The 25,854-nt window shown below is 32.8% G+C and overlaps 1 protein-coding gene across 1 annotated transcript; it reads left to right on the forward strand.

Annotated features, from left to right (window-relative positions):
• Window positions 1-13,715: 13,715 nt before the first annotated feature.
• Window positions 13,716-17,301, forward strand: LOC132299894 (calcium-transporting ATPase 12, plasma membrane-type-like). Its single transcript, XM_059796767.1, has one exon. The coding sequence runs from the start codon at window positions 14,042-14,044 to the stop codon at window positions 17,168-17,170; it is 3,129 nt and encodes a 1,042-aa protein (XP_059652750.1). The 5' UTR covers window positions 13,716-14,041; the 3' UTR covers window positions 17,171-17,301.
• Window positions 17,302-25,854: the final 8,553 nt, after the last annotated feature.

Genomic DNA, 25,854 nt, shown 5'->3' on the forward strand with positions numbered 1-25,854 from the left:
TCATGATGTTCTTGCTCTTTTGTGAATTATACCTCCTAAATTGTTATAAATCATGCTTATTTTTTAATTAATTATTTTAAAGATGATGTAAGTGTTATATGTGAAGTTATGAATAAATGTGTTACTTGAATTATATGAGAACATGTTTATTTGATTAATTTCTTTGTCTATTAGTTGATCTACCACACTTATATTGTTGTAGAACTTGCGAGAAATGATATGAGATGGCATGTGTAATTTCCCTAGTGTACTTGTAGTGTATGCACAATTGTATAGTGTGGAAGCCTTCATTTCGATGGCATTAAAAACATGATGTACATGCATACTGTGGGACATGATTGGGAAGATTGTTTTGAAATGAAAATGGGGATTCCGGGGAAGTGTTTTGATGAACTTGTTTTATGAAAACCCGGTCGCCTCGGGGGTACCAAAGGGCCGGAGTGTTAATATAGCCTAGAGGGAACTAGAGAGATTGTTCTAGCATGGTTGAGCTAGCTGGGCCCAAAATGATGCCGCGGGGGTACCAAGGGTCAGGGACACTAGCCAATCCTTCTTTCGCGTCGCTACGGGGTCACCAAAGGGCGGGTTATGTTAACAGTTTGAAAATTACAGTTTGAAAGTGAAAATAGGGAGTGACATCGGCATGCATTGCATTACATTGTTTATACTTGGGACTGATTAGTATGTTGTATTATCCCGACATGGTATGATCCCCATCCCCATTGCTCTATTCTTTGTATGGATTCACGAGGACACAAGAAACGTGTCTTAAGTGCCACCTACTGAGCAAATTGCTCACCCCATCATATTTAACATTTTCAGGTCATGGCAAGGAATTGGCGGATGATAATCCACCACAGATTTGATGGAACTCGAAGGACACTTTAAATATATATTTTGTAGAACTTGAACTCACTTTGTTAAGCACATGTTACGAAATGTACTAAGTTCAATTAGCGTGTAAATCGTGTTGTAACTTGAAGCTTGAAGTCATTTTGTTGTAAATTAAGCTATTTACAAAGACTATGTATGTAACTTGTGTAGATGAATCACATGATGTTGTAAGGTGATTGAATGTTGATGTTCTTGTCCATGATTGTTGTATGATCCATTCCTTAATGTTTGGGACAAGTTTAAGTCATTTCAAAGTTCCCATGCCAATTTCTAATCATTTTTACAAGAGCAGCAACTCAGCTTTAGGTTCAAGGCTCGTTGAGCCATTTCGGTCGACCGAAATGGCACTTCGGTCAACCGATTCTCCTACATGCTCTCAGGATTTTGGATTTCAGTCTGCATACTCTCGGGATCACTTGTTTCGGTCGACTAAAATGGGGTTCGGTCAACCGAACCTTCTTCAAGCTCTCAGGATCTCACATTTCGGTCGATCGATGGAGGGTTTCAGTCGACCAGTTTTGGAGGGTCTACTTCGGCCGACCGAAGCTCTACTTCGGTCGACCGAAGTGCCCTGTTTTGGTTATTTTGTTCTTCTCTTCAATGTATCCTATCCAAAGCCTTGGGAATTTGAAATGAATTGCTGTAAGGTATAGCCATGACCTTATTAATGATGTTTTGACCCTAGAAATGTTGAGTTTGACGTAGATGACCTCAGGTTCGAGTAAGAACCCAGCTAACGGTTTGGATCTCCAGGTTCGAGTCATCACATATAAGCTATTGGCTTGCTCTGGATGACCAGCAACAACTCTGTAAGCTTCGATATTATCATAAAGTCCCGGTTTTAACAATTTCTCTTGTAAAGTACCTACAAACACACATTAATCATAAATTAGTCTAAAACAGGATAGATATATTACTTTAGGCTGCAACATATGTCTATTTAGGTACTCGAATATGCAAATATTCAGCGTTCATCACTCATATCCTAAGCTTATACATAACAAGAAGGGTTCCCTTGATAGGTAAATCACCGAGTGATACAACAATCTTCGGTTAGTGACCTAATTATCACGAGGACTCTCTTCTTGTTACTTATCATTTTTTATGTCCTCGGACCATAGCAAGTCCGAGGGCCCCCAAAGAGAATAATTTTTTCTCAAAGGCATGAATAACTGCTTAGAAAAAATACAACTTTGAAATACTCAAAGACATAGAAATTCTCTAAAATAAATATATCAAATAATAAAGTTAAGACAGCCATTGTTCGAAAACAAAAGTACACTGGTTCAGACAAATATTACATAAATTTACTTCCTTTTTGGATCAAAAGAAGCAAAATCAAAGGCATCTACTGCATTCGGGCTTGAAGCTTTAGCCGGAGCAGCAGAAGAAATCAACACTGGAGGATCTCCCTGGTGGCTTTTCACCATTTCAGCAAACAAAATCTAAGCTTCCTGAGCTGCTGGGAAAAGCTACCTCCATGTCTTTGTCAAATGCGTCTGGGTCCTTCAGCTTATCACCCGAGCCATGTGCAAAGCCAAATCTAAATGCCTTGGCACTTGATAAACGCACCAGAGAAAAGTAACGATCCTGCTTCTGTTTCCCAGCAGTTGTACAGGTATTGACCGAGTACCTCCAGCGTTGATTCTTGGCCTCCAATTCTTTTATCCTGACCTCAGAGGCCGTAAATTTATTTTTATATACATCTCTAGCGTCATAAGACGTCTTGACATCCAGAAATGCATTAGAAAGTTTCTTCTCTGCAGTAGAAAAATCCTTCTCTAGTTTCCGGATAGAGAGGGATTGAGCCTCAACAGTTGCACACAAAGCCATGGTATGGTACAGACTCTACAAATCAATCAGAAGGCTAATAGAATATGATGAAAAGACAAAAAGCAAGAAGTAGTGAAGCAAAGTGCCAAGACAAACCTCCATGGCACGAATAGGAGCAGATGGAAGAAGCTACTCCAGACCCATATTTCCTATTAGCTCCTCATCCTTTGGGAGCCATATTCCCTGAACAACTGAGGGATCTTTCACCACAGAATCACCTGAGTGTAGAACTGACTTATCAACCCTGGAAAAGATTGGCCTCCAGGCTTCTCTCTTGTCAACCAAGATGAAAGCCCTGACTTCTTCTTCAGCTTCAACTTCGCCCTTCTTCTTTTTTCCTTTGTCCAGGTCAATGACCTTGGATTTGCTGTCTGAAGAAGAGTTTTTCTTGGCCTTTTTCTTCAAAGGAGAATCCTCAGCCTCCTTTTCATACTCCGTGAAGCGAATAACATTCAGGAGTTCCTCGTTAGCTTTTTGCTGGAGAGCTTCGACTCTCTTCTTTTCCTCGTTGGTCAAAGGGAAGACATCAAAGGATGGAAGGGATAGATCCATGAGGTCAAACTCTGAAGCACCAGAGGCAATTTCTTTGAGATTGACCGAAGTAAGAAGATCCTTTGCAAATGGAGGATTTCGCCACACCTTCTTCCTCAAAAAGGAAAGTCTATTCTTAACTACCAAGGAGGGAAATGATGCTGAAAAAACACCAAAAAACTCATAAATATGACGAAAAAGTAATACCTGACATGGAAAATAACCGGAACACTCCGGGTGAAAAGAAGAAAGCCCTTCTATACCTGAGATCCCAAATTTCTGAGGAATAGGGAGCGTTGCAGACTGAGGCACAAACCAATTCCCTCAGACAATGATCATCCTTTCTTTCCATTTCTTCTCAAAATTGGGAAGGTAGGTACATAGTCTCTGTTGAAGAGACGAAGTAAAGAAATAGCGACCCAATTCTGTTTGATGCCTAGAGATAGTGTAACTAGACAACAAATCAGTGAGGTTCAAACCAAAAATGTTCTAAATAAGTTAGGGTTTACTTGAAGATAAGCAATCCCTAATTTGTTAAACACTAAATGGTAAAAGGGATGAAGGGGAAAAAGAAGAGCATGAAGATGCCCAACAGACAAGAGTAGTTCATTTTCTCTGACACCCTTACCGGAATTAAAGTCAGCATCGGAAGGAGACCTAGAGATCTCCACACCTTCAGGAATCTCAAAATTCTTCTACTACAGAATCAACGGAGAATTTAATGCGATAGACAGATAAGATCATATCTTTTTATTCTTGAGTAAAAATCTTATCGGATCCAGAAATGGATTCCTCAGCTTGATGCTGAGAGTCATTCCCCCTTAAACTCGAATCACCCACAATATCTAAAGGGGTGGAAGTTTTAACAGGAAGAGTTCTAAGAAGAACGGAAGATGCTGAAGGAGTAGCCTCAGAATCTATATTCTGTGCTTGATCGTGAGTAGGTGAAGTGTTCATATTGCGAAATCAATGAAAGGGAAGTAAGAAACTAACCTGATAAGAAGACGAAGCTGCGAAGCACAGTGTAGACAGAAATGAGCTTTGAGGAGGTTTACTCATCAGAATACCAATGGCCAATATGAAGCTGCCTCTTACACTTCTAGTAACCGTGCAAATTCAATTCTCTTCTAATTAGGAACCGTGATTCAATTTAGGAGGGAATTGGGGGCAAAGTGTAGTGGGAAAAATCTCCCCTCTAATAAGAACTAGCCATGTCATTAAAGTAAGTCAGAATCCCAATCGATCTCCACAAGCCCATCAAAACCCAATCTTAGTCAAGCTTAAATAAAGTTGCCACTGACCCAAGGTTATTAACATTAACCTCTTGACCTACTATAAATTCGTCCGGCCCATTCACATCCTAATCCAAGTCCAGCTCAAATTAATCAAAGTCCTCTTTACTTTAGGATTCTTTATATAAGGAAGTTCTGCATAGGAAAAGTCTTGCATGGAAGGAATTACATAAGGAAAGAACTTTATAGGTAAAGAATTGTATATGGAATGAATTAGAGGACAAGCAGGACGAATCCTACCACCTACAGATACCAATAATAAATATTGGACGATTAGTTTCACATGGTTCTCCACTTTCATTTCTTTAATAACACTTTATTATAACACTTATTTTTATAAAAATAAATATAAAAAATAAATAAATAAATAAATAAAAGATCTACAACTTCATCATATGAAAAACTAAAATATATAAATTACTTGATTCAAATTAAGTTAATAAAGTATAACTAAACAATGAATATGTTTAACTTAAATAGATGTTATATCCTAAAACACAAAAAGCGGGAGCGAAAGTGCAAACGAATTCGAGAGCAGGAGCGTGAGAGCGGCAGAATTAAGTTATAAGCAATGAGAATTTGTGCGCGAACACGCATGCGCGGAACGTAAGAGCGATACTTATTGAGAAGAATTGTGTAACTTAGGTTTATATATATATATATATATATATATATATATATATATATATATATATATATATATATATATATTCTTACCAATATCAATGGAAATACCTATATATGTGTGTGTGTTTCATCTAAAACACTGTCTATCTCATATCTATACTATTATTAAATGTGCAAAGTGTTTCCGTGTTTCAGTATTTATTTATGAATATAAAAAATTATATTAATTGCTATAAAACTCTAAAAATTACTTAATAAAATTCAAATTACCTAATAAAATTCAAATTACAAATTACCTAATAAATCTATACTATTATTAAAAGAGTTTGTATAAAATAAAATAAAATCTAATTAGACAAGAATAAGTATACCACAAGTTACCTATTTTTATTTTCAATAAAACTCTATCACATTAGGCAAAGATATATTTAAAGAGTTTCTATAAAACTCTAATACAAATTACATATTTATCTATTTATTATGAGTTTTTAATAAAAGGAAATCTAATTATACGAGTATTATTAATATAAAAAATTATTTATTAATTGATATAATAAAAGGAAATCTAATTAGAGAAGGATATATTTGAAGAAAATAAAATAATTTATATAAAACTCTACCACAAATTACTTATTTTATTTTTAATAAAACGCTATCGTATTAGATAAAGATATATTTAAAGAGTTTATATAATTTCTAACACAAATTACATATTTATCTATTTATTATGAGTTTTTTAATAAAAGAAAATCTAATTATAGGAGTATTATTAATATATATTTAAAGAAAATAAAATAATTTTTATAAAACTCTACCACAAATTACCTATTTTATTTTCAATAAAACTTTATCGACAAAGATATATTTAAGGAGTTTCTATAAAACTCTAACACAAATTACCTATTTATCTATTTATTATGAGTTTTTAATATAATGAAATCTAATTATTCAAGTATTAATCTAATAAGAAAAGGAAATCTAATAAGAAAAGGAAATCTAATTAGAGAAGGATATATTTGAGAAAATAAAATAATTTATATAAAACTCTACCATAAATTACCTATTTTATTTTCAATAATACTCTATCACATCAGATAATGATATATTTAAAGGGTTTCAATAATTTCTAACACAAATTACATATTTATCTACTTATTATGAGTTTTTTAATAAAAGGAAATCTAATTATAGAAGTATTATTAATATATATTTAAAGAAAATAAAATAGTTTTTATAAAGCTCTAACACAAATTACCTGTTTTATTGAAATTACCTATTTTATTTTCAATAAAATTCTATCACATCAGACAAAGATATATTTAAAGAGTTTCTATAAAACTCTAACACAAATTGCCTATTTATCTATTTATTAAGAGTTTTGAATATAATAAAATCTAACTATACGAGTATTATTAATATAAAAAAGGAAATCTAATAAGACAATGATATATTTGAAGAAAATAAAATAATTTATATAAAACTCTACCACAAATTACCTATTATATTATCAATAAAACTCTTTAAAAGGGCATATGTTATCAAGCCTATAAATAGAAACATGGAGGAAGGAGGAAAGGAGACAAAAATTGAGAATTCTGGAAATCTCCACAAACTAGAAATTCATTCTGGCAAAGTTCAGTCAAGCTTGACTGGTCAAAATAGGCAGGTGAAATCCTAATTCTCTTGTTGGTAGAAATTGTTTGAACTAAATATTGTCATTCTACTATTCTTTTAGGTGCAGTCCCACTTCATCAAGCTTGACTGGTCAAAATAGGCAGGTGAAATCCTAATTCTCTTGTTGGTAGAAATTGTTTGAACTAAATATTGTCATTCTACTATTCTTTTAGGTGCAGTCCCACTTCATCAGGCAGTTTGACCCTGAATTGTGCATGGTTGTGATTTGTATTATTGGAAAAACACTTGTCAAGGAGACATTGGTAACATGAAATTTTATAATCTGGAAGGAGAATTTGGAAGGTTTTGATTTCTTAGATCCCAAAAATTTTCCTTCTCCTCCTCTCAATGCATGAGTTCAAGCTCATAGAAACATATGTATCAGCACCTGAAGTCATATTAATTAGTACCCTGTCGAGAGACTGTTGAGAGACTTCAGTCTTCAAGCCAAAAATTGAGGATTGTGGTTGCCAATCGCTTCTTCCTTTACTTTCAGCGAGGTATCCATTTGTATAATGCTCTGTCCAGGTGAAGCAATAAGCTTAAGTAGATGGTTCAATAGCCATTTGAACATGATACGAATCGAATAATTGTCCCAAAACCGTGTTTATTGGTTACCGATGGAACTGAAATTCAAGAAAGGAGAAAAACAAAGGGATCTTAATTAAGAATTTAAGGAACTATAATTTATACTTCTAAGAAAATATATATATGAATTGCAAGAAGATAAAGGGAAGGAACCCTTCTCCCAGTATACATTTATTCAACACAATAATTCAAGCCATTTTAGCCTGTTCCAAAACCATGCAACTTCTTGCAACAATTACTAAATCGATGCAAGACTCACCATTCAACTCAGAAAAAGCATAGGGGCCAATATGTTCTTGGTCTTCACCAAGAACATACCATCCAACTTCAGTACTTGTTTCAGAATTCCGATCAAAGACGTTTTCTGCATTAAATCCAGAAACAACATCCCATTTTACTTGATCTTCTTATATCATTATGCATACAGTACAACCACAGTTTTTAAACAAAGAAAAACTGTGTGGTGTGTAATTATATTTCTATCGAGCAATACTATTGAATACTTAAGTTTTTATAAATAAATAAATAAAAAAAAAAAAGTTTTATAATATTTATTAATTAATATAAAAAGAGTTTTTATAAAAAGAGTTATTTATGAATTAATATAAAAATAGTTTTTATAAAACTCTAAAAATTACCTAAAAAATAAATCACCACTTTCAAATTACCGAATATACAAATTACCTAATAAATCTATACTTTTATTAAAAGAGATTCTATAAAAATGTAACACAAAATATAAAAAAAATATTTATTAATTAATATAAAATTAGTTTTTAAGAGTTTTATAACATTTATAATTAATATAAAAAGAGTTATTTATGAATTAATATAAAAATTGTTTTCATAAAACTCTAAAAATTACCGAATAAAATAAACCACACTTTCAAATTACCTAATAAAATTCAAATTACAAATTACCTAATAAATCTATACTAGTATTAAAAGAGTTTCTATAAAACTATAACACAAAATATAAAAAAAAATATTTATTAATTAATATAAAAAGAGTTTCTATAAAACTCTAAAATTTACCTATTGAAATCAATCACCACTTTCAAATTACCTAATAAAATTTAAATTACAAATTATCTAATAAAATTCAAATTACAAAAATAGTTTTTATAAAAAGAGTTCTATAAAACTATAAAATATTTATTAATTAATATAAAAATAGTTTCTATAAAACTCTACAAATTATAAAAAATATATATTTGTAAATTAATATAAAAAGAGTTTTTATAAAAAGAGATTCTATAAAACTCTAAAAATTAGCTAAAAAAATCAATCACCACTTTCAAGTTACCTAATAAAATTCAAATTACAAATTACCTAATAAATCTATACAATTATTAAAAGAGTTTCTATAAAACTCTAACACAAAATATAATATATATATATATATATATATATATATATATATATATATATATATATATATAGATCACCAATTTCAAATTACCTAATCAAATTCAAATTACAAATTAACTAATAAAATTCAAATTACAAAAATAGTTTTTATAAAAAGAGTTTCTATAAAACTATAAAATATTTATTAATTAGTATAAAAAAAAAAAATCTATACTATTTTTAAAAGAGTTTCTATCAAACTCCAACACAAAATATAAAAAAATATTTATTAATTAATATAAACAAAGTTTTTATAAAAAGAGTTTCTATAAACTATAAAATATTTATTAATTAATATAAAATATTAATTAATTGATATAAAAGAGTTTTTATAAAACTAGTTTATAAAAATAGCTTCTATAAAACTCTAAAAATTACCAAACAAAATCAATCACCATTTTCAAATTACCTAATAAAATTCAAATTACAAATTACCTAATAAATCTAATTTCTATAAAACTCTAACACAAAATAAAAAATCAAATTACCTAATAAAATTTAAATTACAAAACTAGTTTTGTAAAAGACTTTTTTATAAAACTATAAAAGAATTATTAATTAATATAAAACTTTTATTGAAAAATATTTGTTAATTAATATAAAAATAGTTTTTATAAAAAGAGTTTCTATAAAAAAAAAAGTTTCTATAAAACTCTAAAAATTAGCTAATAAAATCAATCAGCACTTTCTAATTACCTAATAAAATGCAAATTAAAAATTACCAAATCTATACTATTATTAAAAGAGTTTCTATAAAACTCTAACACAAAATATAAAAAGAATACCACCGTTTTCAAATTACCTAATAAAATTCAAATTACAAATAACCTAATAAAATTCAAATTACAAAAATAGTTTTTATAAGAGTTTGTATAAAACTATAAAATATTTATTAAATAATATAAAAAAATCTATACTATTATTAAAAGAGTTTCTATAAAACTCTAACACAAAATATAAAAATATATATATATTTATTAATTAATATAAAAAGAGTTTCTATAAAAGTATAAAATATTTATTAATTAGTATAAAATATTTATTAATTGATATAAAAAGAGTTTATGAAAATAGTTTCTATAAAATTCTAAAAATTACCTAATAAAATTAATCACCATTTTCAAATTACCTAATAAAATTCAAATTTCAAATTACCTAATAAAATTCAAATTTCAAATTACCTAATAAATCTATTTTCTATAAAATTTAACACAAAATATAAAATAAAAAAATATTGACTAATTAATATAAAAAGAGTTTTTATAAAAAAGAGTTTCTCTAAAACTCTAAAAATTACCTAATAAAATTCAAATTACCTATTTTATCTATTTATTTCTAAGAAAATTATACTATTATTTAAATAAATAAATAAACATTAAATATTACCTAATAAAATTCAAATTACTTATACTATTCTTAAAAGAGTTTCGATAAAACTCTAACACAAAATATAAAAAAAATATTTATTAATTAATATATAAACAATTAAAAAATATATAAAAAGAAAAATTCGATAAGTTACAAAACATTCACCACGTGCAATGCACGTGTCTTTTCCTAATATTTAAAATATCAATTGAGAAAGATAGGCATGAGAAATATAATGTTAATGGAAAAAAACGAAGAAACCAAATATAGGGAGCCCACTCCATCCTTAATTTTTTAAGCTCGGGTTGAATTTGGGCTCACAAACTTGAACTAAAATTTCGATCTTACAACTCAGGTGGTTGTTTCAGGTTAGAATTCAGCTTGCTGTAATAACGAATAAAAACCATATTTGGGCTTACAACTCGAACTAAAATTTCAATCTTACAACTCAGGTCGTTGTTTCAGGTTAGAAATCTGTTTGTTGTGATAACAAATAAAACCATATTAGGGTTATTAAATTATTAATTACTTAACTGATATTTCCAAATGATAAGATATACTGTGTTAAATATAGTGTGTCAATTATCTTATAAACAAGTTAAAAAATGAAAAGCAAAAATTAATTTTATAGGTAGTACTTCCAATTTAAGCACTAATCACTTCAAAGTTGATTTCAAGGTGTGCAAATGTGTGGGCAGGTGCGATAGACCTGAGTTACTACACTAAAGTTCTAAATTATTTGTATGATATAACGCGTTTTAAAGTCGTGATGGTCATTAACTTATCAGAACTTCAAAATTAATTAAGCACGCTTACTCTGAAGAGTACCAGAATAGGTGACCTCCTGGTAAGTCTCTGGTTCGGGTGAGACAAAAACGGACAATATTGTATATATTTGGATAAGCTGAGAATTGTTACACATGGTATCAGAGCCAGAGCCCAACCGGAAGTGCGCCCAACGAAGACGTTGGGCCATCACAGGGGATGATTATGACGACTTCCATGGGCAGGTGTGATATAGGCGGCTTTTGTGGACGGGTGTGATATAGGTGAGTGCAAGATATTAAATAAGTTACCACACTGGCATATTAGAGGATGTCATAACCCCACATTATCGGGGAAAGGTGAAGTGTTATATGTAAGGTTCAAACATCCTTCTATAATACAATGTATTTTAAAACTGTGATGGCCGTTAACCTATCAAAACTCCGAGTTCATCATGCGGGTGACAACCTTAAAAGTCTTTGATCCTACTGAGTCCAAAGCGGATGATATTATATTGGGTAGGATGAGGGTTATTCCACAATATTGTCGTGCTTACTTCAGTAGTGACTTCTTTGAAACGAGGGAGATGCGTGTGCAACACAATATCCAACAGTTTACTTTTAATACAGAAGGACATTAGTGCTTTGTAAGATATCCACGAAAAGTTTGAGACTCTAACTGCCAATAAGATTGGGTCTAATTATTAGACCCCTTTGTGTCCAAGTAGATTTTTATTTAGGATTGAGTTGGATTCAGATTCTCTCTCTCTAATTTCGTGATTTGGGCCTCATTATTAATTTTTAATAATCTTTAGACACCGTTTGCTAGTACCTAAAATTTTGGAGTTTTTGTCCCACTGTGTATGGTCGTAGTTCTCAAGCTTTTTGAGTATCTTTTTTATTATTATTTTATTTTTATTTTTTCTGTATGGCTAACACAAGTTACACAACTCTGCCAAAAAGTCTAGCCCTCAAATATTCCAGAAATTCAAGCCAAAAAGTCCAGCCCTCAAATTCTCTTTTGATGTAACTGTTAATTACATTTATGTGATATAAACTAGTCTTGGTTCCAACTACGTCTTGGAGTACTGAATTAGTGCTTTAAATTTACAATTAAATAAAATTTTAAGGCAGTAATTGGTTGCTTCCAATATACATTCAAATTTACCATGCATGTATATTATAATGAATATTTTTTGAACAAATTTGCTAAAGATATCAAAGACTAATGATACTTCTTCACATTTCAAAGTAGAAGGTGAACCTTGTGTATAAACTCCGATTTATTTTTATTTATTTATTTTTGGCAGAGAAATCAATAATTTCAATGAAAAAAAGGATATAATTTCATATAATTCTCTTATAGGAATATGAATGTTACGTAATCAAAGTGGAATAATTTCATTTCCGTGTTGGACAATTTAGTGTCTCTTACTTGAAAAATGAGTATGGAGATGCTAAGAAACAATTTTCATTTTTCACTCTGCACTGCACTTTGAGAAATTGTTTCCCTTTCGATGCATAGAAATGTGTGGGCGTTGTAGTGCTTTGCTTTTGTATATTTTGGAAATTGAATGTACAATGAAAGTGAAAGGACTTCATTTTCCTGCTCTTTAATTTTATTCAGTGTGAGTTAGGATGTGTATATCACACGATAATGACTAAATGGTCCAGAATAATTGACGAAAATTTATTCTAATGTGACCAAAGGTAGTGACTTGTCAATATCATATTTATAAATTTGATAGAAACATAGGAAAGAACTTGTGAAATCTTTCATAAAAAAAGTCATTAGGCATACCCTACAAAGAAAAAATAATAATAGTGAAAATGAAAAGAAAAGAAAAACACATAAGAAGTCTCTCCGCCAAGCCTCCTTCCCATCAACAAGCCCTTTTGAGTCCTATATGTGGGGGCTAAGCTTTTCCCATACGCACACATGATTACATAATAGTAATAATGAGAACATGCCATGCCCCAGGGTGGAAGAAAAACACTAGATTTCTTAACGCGTAAATGGGCTCCAACGGGAATTATTCCACGAGTGTGCGTGTATTCAAGTCCCTCCTCTCCTATTTTATAACAATATATATATATATATATATATATATAGATATATATATAACACTAGATTTCTTAACGCGTAAATGGACTCCAACAGGAATTATTCCACTAGTGTGCGTGTATTCAAGTCCCTCCTATATATATATATATTGTTATAAAATAGGAGAGGAGGGACTTGAATACACGCACACTCGTGGAATAATTCCCGTTGGAGCCCATTTACGCGTTAAGAAATCTAGTGTTATATATATATCTATATATATATATATATATATATATATTGTTATAAAATAGTAGAGGAGGGACTTGAATACATGCACACTCGTGGAATAATTCCCGTTGGAGCCCATTTACGCGTTAAGAAATCTAGTGTTTTTCTTCCACCCTGGGGCATGGCATGTTCTCATTATTACTATTATGTAATCATGTGTGCGTATGGGAAAAGCTTAGCCCCCACATATATATATATATCTCCAAAAACAAGATTACATCCAAATCTCAAGGTTTCAATCACGCGTTTTTGGTACAAATTTTAAACTAAATAATGTCATTCAATTGATAGATCATATGGTATGAGAATTATTCTTTACTTTTATCAATGCATTAGTGTCAAATAACCCTTTTTTTTTTCCACCAAGGTAAATAAATTTCATTAAGTTGATTGTAATTTAGTACAATAATTGATACCTATTCCATCAAACATGATTGTATATTGATATATATACACTTTACTTCGAACTTACTTGAATGAGACTCGCTTTGACAGAATGAAGAATCCCTTTTGCTAAGAAAGAGGAAACAGTAGTGGTTACAACCTAAACAATATGAAGAAATAACCAAGAACACCACAAGAAGGCCACGCAGAAGCTTTTGAATTAAACTTCTCCTTAAGAGTTGTTATATATAATGTTAGAAAGAGAGTTAAAAATATAATAGAATCAAATATTTGAAGCATAAACAAATTTCAGATTATCAGTTGCATTGTTTCTTCACAACATGTTGGCTTCACTTCCTACTTCAAAAATTCCTAACAAGCCCCGTCTTCGTTCATTATCCTCTTGCGATCCACCTGCACTAGTGGTCGATATCCCCACTTCTGAGCTGATCAGAAAGCCCAGAAGGCGATGGCGCTATGCTTTTGCAGTAATCTATTCTACCCGCGCTCTGCTTTCCCTTGCCAAGGGAATTGTAGTTCATGCAAGTCATACCATCCTCGACATCAATCCAAGAATTGAATATTGCAGTTTAAGCAATCAAAATGATCACCACTACCATGTGGAACCAGCCAGCCTAGTGAAGATGGTGAAGGAGAAGAATTTTGATCTTCTTCATCAGCTAGGAGGAGTACAAGGCATTGCGGCAAATCTTGAAAGTCATGTTGATAAAGGTATCCGTGGGGATGGTGAAGATGTGAGAAGGCGACGCGAGGCCTTTGGTTCAAACACTTACCACAAGCCACCTCCAAAGAGCTTTCTTCATTTCTTTTTGGAAGCCTTTAAAGATGCCACTATTATTATCCTTCTGGTATGTGCAACTCTCTCTCTTGCTTTTGGCATTAAAGAAAATGGGATAAAACAGGGTTGGTATGACGGCTCGAGCATTCTTTTCGCTGTCCTTTTGGTGGTTGTTGTATCAGCAGTGACCAACTTCAGGCAATCAAGACAATTTGATGAATTGTCCAAGGTTAGTAACAATATCAAAGTTGAAGTCACAAGAAATGGGAGGCCTCAACAAATCTCCATATTTGATATTTTAGTTGGAGATGTGGTGAATTTGAAGATTGGAGATCAAATTCCAGCTGATGGGTTGTTCTTGTATGGCCATTCCTTACAAGTAGATGAATCAAGCATGACAGGAGAGAGCAACCACGTCGAAATTGATGAGAATGTCAATCCATTCTTATTTTCTGGAGCCAAGATAGCGAATGGGTATGCCCAGATGGTTGTCACAGCAGCGGGGATGAACACTTTGTGGGGTGAGATGATGAGCTCCATAAGCCATGACTCGAAAGAGCAAACTGCATTGCAATCAAGACTCAACAAATTAACTTCCTCTATCGGAAAGGTTGGTTTGGTTGTTGCTTTTCTTGTTCTTCTTGTGCTGCTAATTCGTTACTTCACAGGGAATACCGAAGATAAGAATGGAAATCGTGAATTCAATGGCAAAAGTACCAAATTTGATGATATTATGAATGCCGTGGTACGTATTATAGCAGCCGCGGTGACAATTATTGTTGTAGCGATTCCTGAAGGTTTGCCGTTGGCAGTGACACTCACTTTGGCCTATTCCATGAAAAGAATGATGGCTGATCAAGCAATGGTTAGGAAACTCTCGGCATGTGAAACAATGGGCTCAGCAACCATCATTTGCACTGACAAAACTGGTACACTTACCATGAATAAAATGAAGGTGACTAAATTTGTGCTAGGCAAAGATCACATTACAGGCAATTTTAGGGACATAGTATCCCTTAATGCTCTTGAATTGCTCTACCAAGGAGTGAGTCAGAACACTACAGCTAGTCTTTACAAAGCCACTGAAGGGTCTGAGCCTGAATTCTCGGGTAGTCCAACTGAGAAAGCTATCCTTTCTTGGGCTGTCCAAGAATTAGACATGGACATTGAAGAATTGAAAAAAAATTATGTCATCCTCCATGTGGAGACCTTCAATTCGCAGAAGAAACGAAGTGGGGTTCTGATAAAAAGTAAGATTGACAACACTTTCCATGTCCACTGGAAAGGAGCTGCTGAAATGATACTAGCCATGTGTTCAAGCTTCTACGACAAGTCTGGCAACATCAAAGCCATGGATGATGGTGAAAGAGGGGAAATCAAGCAAATAATTGAAGGTATGGCTGCAGAAACCCTTCGATGTATTGCATTTGCTCATAAAAAAATTATAGAGCCAGAGTCACATTCAACGGATGATGGCAAGTCACATATAAAATTAAATGAAGACAGCTTGATTTTCTTAGGCATAGTGGGTTTGAAGGACCCATGTAGGCCTGGGGTGAGAGGAGCTGTTCAAGTCTGCAGAAAAGCTGGAGTGAACATAAAGATGATCACTGGTGACAATATTTTCACTGCAAGAGCAATAGCAATTGAATGTGGGATACTTGAATCAGATCAAAGCATGCATGACAGGGAAGTAGTAGAAGGTGTAGAATTTCGAAACTTTACCTCCGATGAGAGGATGGACTGGGTTGAAAAAATTCGCGTCATGGCAAGATCTTCCCCACTTGATAAGCTTCTAATGGTACAGTGCTTGAAGCAGAAAGGCCATGTTGTCGCAGTCACAGGGGATGGCACAAATGATGCGCCAGCTCTAAAAGAAGCCGATGTTGGACTGTCTATGGGCATTCAAGGCACTGAAGTGGCTAAGGAGAGCTCAGACATTGTCATTTTGGATGACAACTTCACTTCAGTAGTGACAGTTTTGAAGTGGGGGAGATGCGTGTATAACAATATCCAAAAGTTCATCCAATTTCAGCTCACTGTCAATGTCGCTGCCCTTGTGATCAACTTGGTTGCAGCATGTTCTGCTGGTGAAGTCCCACTAACAGCAGTCCAATTGTTGTGGGTTAATCTGATCATGGACACATTGGGGGCTCTAGCTCTGGCCACAGGGAGACCAACTGACGAACTCATGGAGAAGAAGCCGGTGGGTCGAGTTGAGCCACTTGTGACCAATATCATGTGGAGGAACCTCATTTCTCAAGCACTCTATCAAATCTTGATCCTCTTGATATTTCAATTCAAAGGTCAGTCTATCTTCAATGTGAGCGTAGAGGTAAAGAACACCCTTATCTTCAACACATTTGTTCTTTGCCAAATCTTCAATGAGTTTAATGCTAGGAAGATGGAGAAGAAAAATGTCTTCAAAGGGATACACAAGAACAGGTTATTTCTCTGGATTGTGGCGATTACTGTTGTTCTTCAAGTTATAATGGTGGAGCTTTTACAGAAATTTGCAAATACAAAAAGGTTGAATTGGCTGCAATGGGGTTTGTGTATTGGATTAGCATCTATGTCTTGGCCACTTGCTTGGGTTGTGAAGTGCATACCAGTTCCTGAAAAACCATTTCTTACCTCTGTAAAAGGGAAGCTCTTGAGAAGTCCAATTTAGACGTGTATATATATATACATATATTGTGTTTGTGTGTGTTTGTTAGAGAATGTTTGCAAGTATTCATTAATAAGATGAAATGTAATTGATATATCTATATAAATATATATATACATAACATGTATAATCAATGTGGACACTGCTTTTTACAAACAAAAAAAATGTGGATTTAAAATTATATATATGTATTTGATATGCTTTAGTAATAAAATTAGAAATTAAATGATGTGCTGTGGTTTTTTCTCTTTTTTCTACACCATCTCTGCCCAACCTTGTCTAAGCTTTTCCAAACCGTTCCACTTTAAGGCTTCAAACAGTCATTCCAATCCAAAGTGAGTTGGATTGAGATTGTTATTATTATTATTATTATTATTATTTTGAAGTCTCTAATTTCGTGATTTGGTCCTTATTAGTAATTTTTAATAATCAGATCATTTCTAGTAGCCCCACTATAAATAATTGTAGTTCTCAAGCTTTTGAGTAGCTTTTATCATTAATACCAATTAAGTTCTCTCTCAGTGGATTAACCCTTTGAGAGATTTCTGATAAGTTTTTTTATAATTATATTCAGGTTCTTTTTTTTTTTTTTTTTTTATGTGGGTGAGTAATCCAACTCCAGACTCAACCGAATCTAACCTGATTTTGCAGTTTACCAACCATTAACAGATTAGTATAGTGACACCTGTGTTAAACAGATAAGCAATTAACAGACGTAAATGGAATAGTCGTGATTATGTGAAAATGAGTGCACACATAGAGACCCGCATGCATGTTTTATATAGAGAGAGAGAGAGAGAGAAATTGTACCTCCATTCAAAAGCTCATTGACAGACACAGAGAGCTGATTGATTGTACGGATTGAAGATTAAATAGTTTCTGTATTTCTAGGGTTTTTAAAAGGAGGGGACAAGACAAACATGTCTGTTCGCTGTATGTGGGGGACGAGGAACCATTGCACTGGTCTATAAGAAATTAAGAATTCGTTCCCGGTTTGGGTTTTTGCAGTAGAATCGGGTTGACCCACTATGCAATGGATCGTTTGTGGGTCACGAATGGGCCTGGTAACATGTCCAATTTGAAAATTAGTTTTATTTTTGCGAATTTGGTTTTACTGAATTGGGCCAGTGCATGGATTACTTGGGTCATCCCTTTTTTATTTTAATTTTTTCTGGCAGATTAAGGGGGTGGACTCGACACAGGCACACCCGTTGGCAGATTAAGAGGGTGGACTCGACACAGACACACCCGTTCAAAGAGTTAAACGTTCTACAAACTAAGTCACTCAATAATGCTAGGGTGATACTTATCTAAGCCAATATTAAAACTTGTTCACCTTATTATTAAAGTTTGTTTATTGGCCCATCAATCTTACTGGAAAAATCCCTTGCAAACTTTTTACACCATCCAAACGAAGGAGTAACGATACAAAAATTGAAGCCAATGAATAGAGTTTAACAAAGACTTTAGAGCCAATGAATAGAGTTTAACAAAGACTTTATGCTGGTGAATGAATAAACTCTAAATAGCTGACACATCAGACTATTATTGTAAGATTTAGTTAGTTGAAAATTGAAACAACCCTAAATTGCTAGGGTTTAGAGGAAGTTAAAAATTGCCCTAATTGTTGCAAGCAAGGAAACCTGCAAAGGAGCTCTATATGATCCTTCTTAAGGGACCGCGGGACCTATTTGACATAACAGGTACTTTAAATAAATCATTGATTCAATTTTCATGAATAAAACTATGGGTATCTAGTGATATTTTCTCTATCTTTTAAAGTGAATGGTGAAGGTTCGAATCTCTAAAGAGTAAAGTGAAATATGTAAGTAATGTGTATGCATTTCTTGTCAAAAAAAAAAGTAAAAAATTTTGTGTCCAATTTTAATTTCAAAATGTTAGTTTAAACTACTATGATTTTTTTTTATGCCAGCAAGAAGTTCAGTTAAGTTTATTGTAAAAAATTTCTTTTTTAAGTTTGATATTGTTGTTTTTAGTGAGAATACAAAAATAATAATAATAAAAATAAAAAAATCTCCCTTCTTTTACACTTGGGAAAGCATCCAAAGTTTCAACATTGTTCTCTAGTGATTTGGGTAAATTGCACGTTTTTTCACAAATAGATTATCAAATGAAATCAATTTTATCCTCGGTATAAATTACTGATGATCACAAATGCCGAACCCAAGTAGTATCTCTTCGGATAATAACCATTATGATAGGTGAGGTTCAAGTTCTAGTTTGAAAAATGGTATTAAAAATATAAAAAAAAAAAAAAAAAAAAATTGAAATGAAATTAGTGATAGTTTTTTATTTAAAAAATAAATATTTAGTGATTATCCTCAAATTAAATGAACTTACAAATCACATGAGACTTTATCTTTAATACAAATTTGTTAAAGGAATAAGTCTGCATTGTGTAAAAGGGATAGCTCGCTAATGCATGATTTGGAGAGGGTCAAACTTGCATAGTCATGGTAAATCAACTTTATTAATTAGAAAAGGAAAAAAATACGAAGGAAGAAGGTTATATTTTGTTTCAAATCCAAATCACAAGTAGAATAACTTTATTGTTGTGTTAAGACTATCTCGTGTTTTTGTCCACTATGTTGCCAACTCTATCATATTAAGAAAAGAATTTTAAATTTTACTAGTGGAGGTATGCCGATTCTTTTCTTTTCAATGGAGTTTAGTTAGTTTATTAATTTTTTCGTCATGTTTTGTTGGAGGTTTCTTTATATGCTTTGCAAATTAGACATAATTTCTCACACGGTTTCATTTGGTTAAATAAAAATTAATACTGAAAAATAAAAGTTAAAGAAAGTAAAGTTAAAGAGAAGAAAATAAATTTTGTATAATTCATTTGGTTAGCATGAAATTCTTTCAAGAAATTTGTAAAAAATATAATTTTCTTTCCTTTTTTTTTTCTTTTTTTTTTTTTTCTTTTCTTAAAATTTCTCTTTTTGACACACACGTATTATATATGTACAGTACCTTCTTTTTTTTTTTTTCCTTCTCTCTCCTTATTCTTTAAATTTATTGCTACAATTTTATGAGCATGATGTCCAGACTATATGTTTCTAAACTTTTCTTTAACACAATTATTTTCAAATTAATTTTTCATTTTTAAATTAATTTTTACCTTCATTACTAATGGGGATGGAACTTCCATACGATTTTAGCATTTTGTTCTTGTTGCTTGATTCCTACGGGGTGGGACATGGCGCGGCTCGGCGAGGAGACGAACTTCTTCCCTAAATTGGAATGAAGTGGCTCTTTGTCATCTTGTGCATGTAGGTTAGATTTTTATTTTAAGTCTTTGAGTAAAGTACACTAACACCCCCTCAAGTTTGATAAAATGACACACAAATAAAACTTAACCTATTTTAAGACAATAACACCCTCTTAAGTTTCATACAGTTACCAAAAACATCCAATGATAATGAATTGACATTTTTGCCCTTTAACTTTTATATTGACCCATTTAAATATTGAAATTATCTTTCTAACCTTAATAACCCATTTCTTTCTCTCCCTTCTCTCTTCCTTCATCCTTCCATTTTTTTTTTTTTTTTTTTTTATATAATACACACACGTGTGTGTGTGTGTGTGTACACACACACATACATAAATATATATATATATATCAACACTGTGTCAATGATTCATTCCGTCATTATGTTATAGTGTATCAAGCAGAAGAGCCACATAATAAAACAAATGGAAAAAAAACTTATTACTGAAATGGTCGAATGGACAAATTAATAAAATAAGAAACAGAAAATTTTACTAAAATCATAAACATCAGGCTCCCAAATCCAATTAACACAACCTAAAATTAGAACATGTAGATCTAACTCATAAATTGGATTTAAAATATATTAAACAGGTCTTGAAAACAAGCCAAAAGCTAGATTTATAGCAGTAAAGCCTCCATCTAATGCTGGAGTCATTTATGAAATTAAGAAGTACTGAGAAATTTCATGGCTTAGAATATATCTTTTATATATATATATATATATATATATATATAACTCACCCAAAATTCTTCATCGATTACAGTCTCATGTGTCACAAAATTCCCTAACTCAATTCTATTTTCTTGAATTAACTCTTCTACTTTCTTCTGCAACCCTCACTTTCTCTCTCTAAAACTATTATCTTTCTCTCTCTATATCATTCTCTCTGCAATCCCTCTCTCTCCTTCTCCTATTCAGGGGCAATTGTGTCGTTTTAACAAGTCAGCTTTTTTACCACAAATTTGAATTTAATATCTATTGGAACCAAAATATTGAAAACGGTGAGTATCGAGGCTTAGAGGTGCGTAATCGCTTCTTGAAGATAGTTGAAACCTCTCCCACGTGCAACGGAAGACAAATGGCAGCACTATCTCCCGGATTCAACTAAGCCCAGATATCAAAACTGTATGTTCATGAAGGTTGCACTTCTTCTTCATGAACCTATGTATTTATCTCCGTCCGATCAACATAAAATATGAAACTTACACACTCAAAATCAATAGTTTGAAAACACCTTTTCAAATCCCTTTTGATTAACTCTAACTAGTTTAAAGAGTGTGTATCGTAGGCTTCATATGCCATATATTTATACTAATATATTTAGAAGACATTAATTAAATATTTAATGTAACTTTAAACTTAACTCATAAATAACATATTAATATAGTAAATTAAATGCATCAGGTGAAGAACTTAAAGTTTAAAGTTTAAAATTTGTAATATCTGTAATATCAATACTTTGTCTTCATAAATATAGAGTTACTATATTAATTTGAAACATAACTCCAACAATATTAAGGGGTAATTTTGTCTTTTCATATGATTTAAGGCCTTGTTTGGATTCAAGGGGGTGTCATTGTCCCAAAATTGGCTAAGTTTCGTTTGTGTGTCCTTTTTATCAAACCTGGGGGGGTGTTAGTGTACTTTACCCTAAATCTTTTGGGAGTAATTTGTTAGGAACATTACCGCCCTCTAATCAGTTCTTGCCATGAGAATTAAATTCCCCTGGGAGAAGCATCATCCATTAATATAAGTGTGTGTGTGTGTGTATGCGTGTGTATATATATACATAGATATGACAATCATACATGGGCAAAGATTTTAATGCGCTAATCTGGGCGATAGCCCAGGTCTAATTTTTTTAAAAAATTTAGTACTATTATTCTTATCTGTAATCAATTTTTAGTACTACTCTTTCTCTTCCAATCAGCCCAATCCATATGTAATATGTAATAAATTTTTCCTACTCTTCAGCCATTTTTTTTTTTTTTTTTTTACTCACACACACTTATCTCTTCTGAGACTTGAACCTCTGACTTCCCTTTGAAAAGTAAGAGGCTGATACCGCTAGGCCACTAGCCAATTGGTCTCAACATACGGTAGTATTTTTCCTCATAGGGTTTGGCCTATTTGAGGGTCTAGCAAGGAAATTGCATAGACTTGAGAAAGGTCCAATTTCTCATCTTTTTGAACAAATATAGATAAAAAAATCATTAAATAGAATACATAGAAGAAGAAGAATCTCTCTGACATCAAGAAACTTTATTTACAGATGATTTTTAATTTTTATCCCCTAAAATAATTGTGTAACGACCCAAAAAATAAATAAATAAAAATAAAAATTTTAGCATGACCTCTACAGAAAAAGTTCTATTACGACCTACTGAAATATATATAAAATGCAATAGCCTCACTTGGCCTCAAAACTAATCTATCATGTCCTAACGCACAATGCAATAATATACAACATCCCCAAAATCAATGCGTATATATAAAATGTCCCGTTCCTCCATCTCATCTAAATAAAGAATCACTTTAATTACATTAAGTTACAGTCCATGATATATATTTATTTACACAAATTCTACCATTACAACACTATACAAGTTACACTTAATTTTTATAAAAGGTACATGATCATATTTCTATACAAAAGACAACAAAATAAGAGTTCTAGTCCAGTCTTAATTTGCGATGAGTTATCGCCCGCCCCTTCTTTCCCCAAACCTGAAAAATGTTAAAATAATGGGGTGAGCATAAGCTCAGTAGAAGGTGTCTAAAACATACTTCTTATGACCCCGTGAATCCTCCCAAAAAATAGGCAAAAAGTAGACCGGATCATGTCATAGGGAATGCACATCAACAACCACAACTACAAGCTTATAAATAATTGTCATTGTAACACAAATACACCAAATATGCAAATGAAGTGCAATGCCATGCCAATGTCGCTCCCCATTTTTCAAAACAATTCATTTTCACCGTTCCAAACCCTTAATGCAACCCCACCTATAGCACCTCGATGGCATCACGAGGGAAAGGTTGGCTAGCTTTCCCCGATCACATGGCACATTCACGGCGTTGTTTGGGCCAAGGTAGCTCAACCACACTAGACTCCCTTTCTATTTCCCTTTAGATCACATTAACACCACGGACCACTAGGTGCCTCCTAAGCGTCCGATTTTCACAAACACTTTCCAAAAACATTTTCCCAAAACAATTCCATTGCCTTTTTAAATCAACTTTTCTCCCATTCCATGCCCAATGAAAATGCATAAATGCACCATGCCTCTTAAATATCATAATTCTTTATCCATTTGAATTCTTAATCATAAACACAATTGGAAGAAAATTATATAATACACATATCATGCTTCTTACTATATCTCCGACAACTCAAACACATAAGGCAAGAAATATAATCATTTATGTAACGACCCGAACCTGAGGGTCCGAATCGCTAACTGGGTCCTTACCCGAACCCGATATCAACTAAAAACATTACCATCCTTTCCTATATCAATACATAATATACGTGTCATCCTAGGGTTTATAAATAATAATTATTATTATAATAATATGAGATCAAAGCTACAAAATATGTCAAACAGTCCACTAACTCATCAAAGCCTATGGAGGAACGTCGTCCGCCACTTCCTTCCCGTGACCTAAAAAATGTTAAAATGATGGGGTAAGCTAAACGCTCAGTAGGAAGTGTCTAAGACACACCTTTTATGACCCCGTGAATCCACATAGAGAATAGAAAGTAAGAGAACGGGATCATATCTCGGGAGTCAAGTAAAACCATTGTATCATCAACAAACATACATATCTCAACCAACTACCAAATGCACCACCTATGCCAATGATGTGCCATGCCATGCAATGTCACTCCCCGTTTCCGAAACCATACAGTTTCAACTTCTAAACCATTAGTGTAATCCGACTCAAGACACCTCCAATGTGTAACACCCCCACATTTTCCACGCATAAGTTGATCAGGCTTATACATGAAAAACGAGGGATATCAAAAACAATTGGCAATATACAAGCATGGAATACAAAATGATGATAATAAAAGAATTTAGACAGGAAAGGAACACTAAATAATACAACATCCATCCATCCTTTATTTAATACAGTACTTCATTACAACTTGGAAATCCTATGTCAAGGATCCCTAAATATAACCCTGAGAGTTCAACGTCAAAAGTAAATAAAAACTGAAACTGAAGTAATACATAAAACTTCTACCCTAAACTGGATCGTAAGAGTAGATGAGTTCGGATGGTGGTCCCACACTGCTAACCTCAACCTTGGAACGGGTACTGACCGTATCCTGAAATAACAACAATAGTGGGTCAACCCCACGAGCAAGTCCTCTCTACTATGACCCAAATCAGAGAATCAAATAAATTAATCATTATGAATCGGTTGAGTACTATATCTGTATACATCCTAAGGGAACTATCCAATGTATAACATGACCTCAACCAGAATAGACGGTGATCACTTAGACTCACACTAGGTGGTTAAGTATCGCATTTCCCTACCCGGGAAATCAGCTATTATACATGGTGCACGGTACTGGCAACACAGACTATAACGAACTACACAATGATAACACCTCTCAAAGTACTGATGAATATACTGAGCATATAAATTAGGCAACACATGCCAATAATATTACTAAACATACTGAGCATGTCAATTAGGCAACACATGCCAATAATATTAAACCACATACCCCGACAGCCACACATCTGTCTATAGCAACGAATGCATAAGGTATAAATGAGTCTAAACTTATTAGCCAGCTCACATGGTTCTATATGGCAACACATCCATATAATATAAATGCGACATAATTTAAACAGTCCATTTATTCTCTGAAATGCACACAGCATAATAATCATGGTTGATATATGATTAACAGTATAAATATCCCATAATATCTAATGGAACACTTATATGACGATAACTGTGACATTATTAACAGTACTAATGAATACCATTTAATAATATAATAACACCACCTATAGTAATGTTGTTCAAATGAATCACATTCATATCCGTACGGTAAACGGGCCAATTAAGGTTTAGAAATATTAATCGGCCATAATAATACTTAACGGGTATTAAAATAATAATTTCGTGGACCGTTAAACCCGTAAATACCAACGCAGTACCTAAAAATCCAAGTTTAAGGTTCTGGAATTTACAAAACAGGCCTTAGGGGTATTCTGGTAATTTTCAGCAGCTGTAGAGACCCCACACGCGCCCTCACGCGCCTCCCAGAGCCTCCCCACGCGCAGCCCAACCTTCCCCACTCTCCCACGCGCCTCCACGCGCGTCTGGCATCAGCCACGCGCATCTGGAGAGTTCCAC

The sequence above is a fragment of the Cornus florida genome, unplaced genomic scaffold (assembly GCF_030987335.1).
Source record: "Cornus florida cultivar Cherokee Brave unplaced genomic scaffold, ASM3098733v1 CherokeeBrave_3.0.0_Hap2_Chr03, whole genome shotgun sequence".
Taxonomy (NCBI): Eukaryota; Viridiplantae; Streptophyta; class Magnoliopsida; order Cornales; family Cornaceae; genus Cornus; species Cornus florida.

What these genes read in the sequence shown, in the direction of transcription:
- LOC132299894 (XM_059796767.1), top strand. Translation starts at nt 14,042, where the DNA reads ATGTTGGCTTCACTTCCTACTTCAAAAATTCCTAACAAGCCCCGTCTT.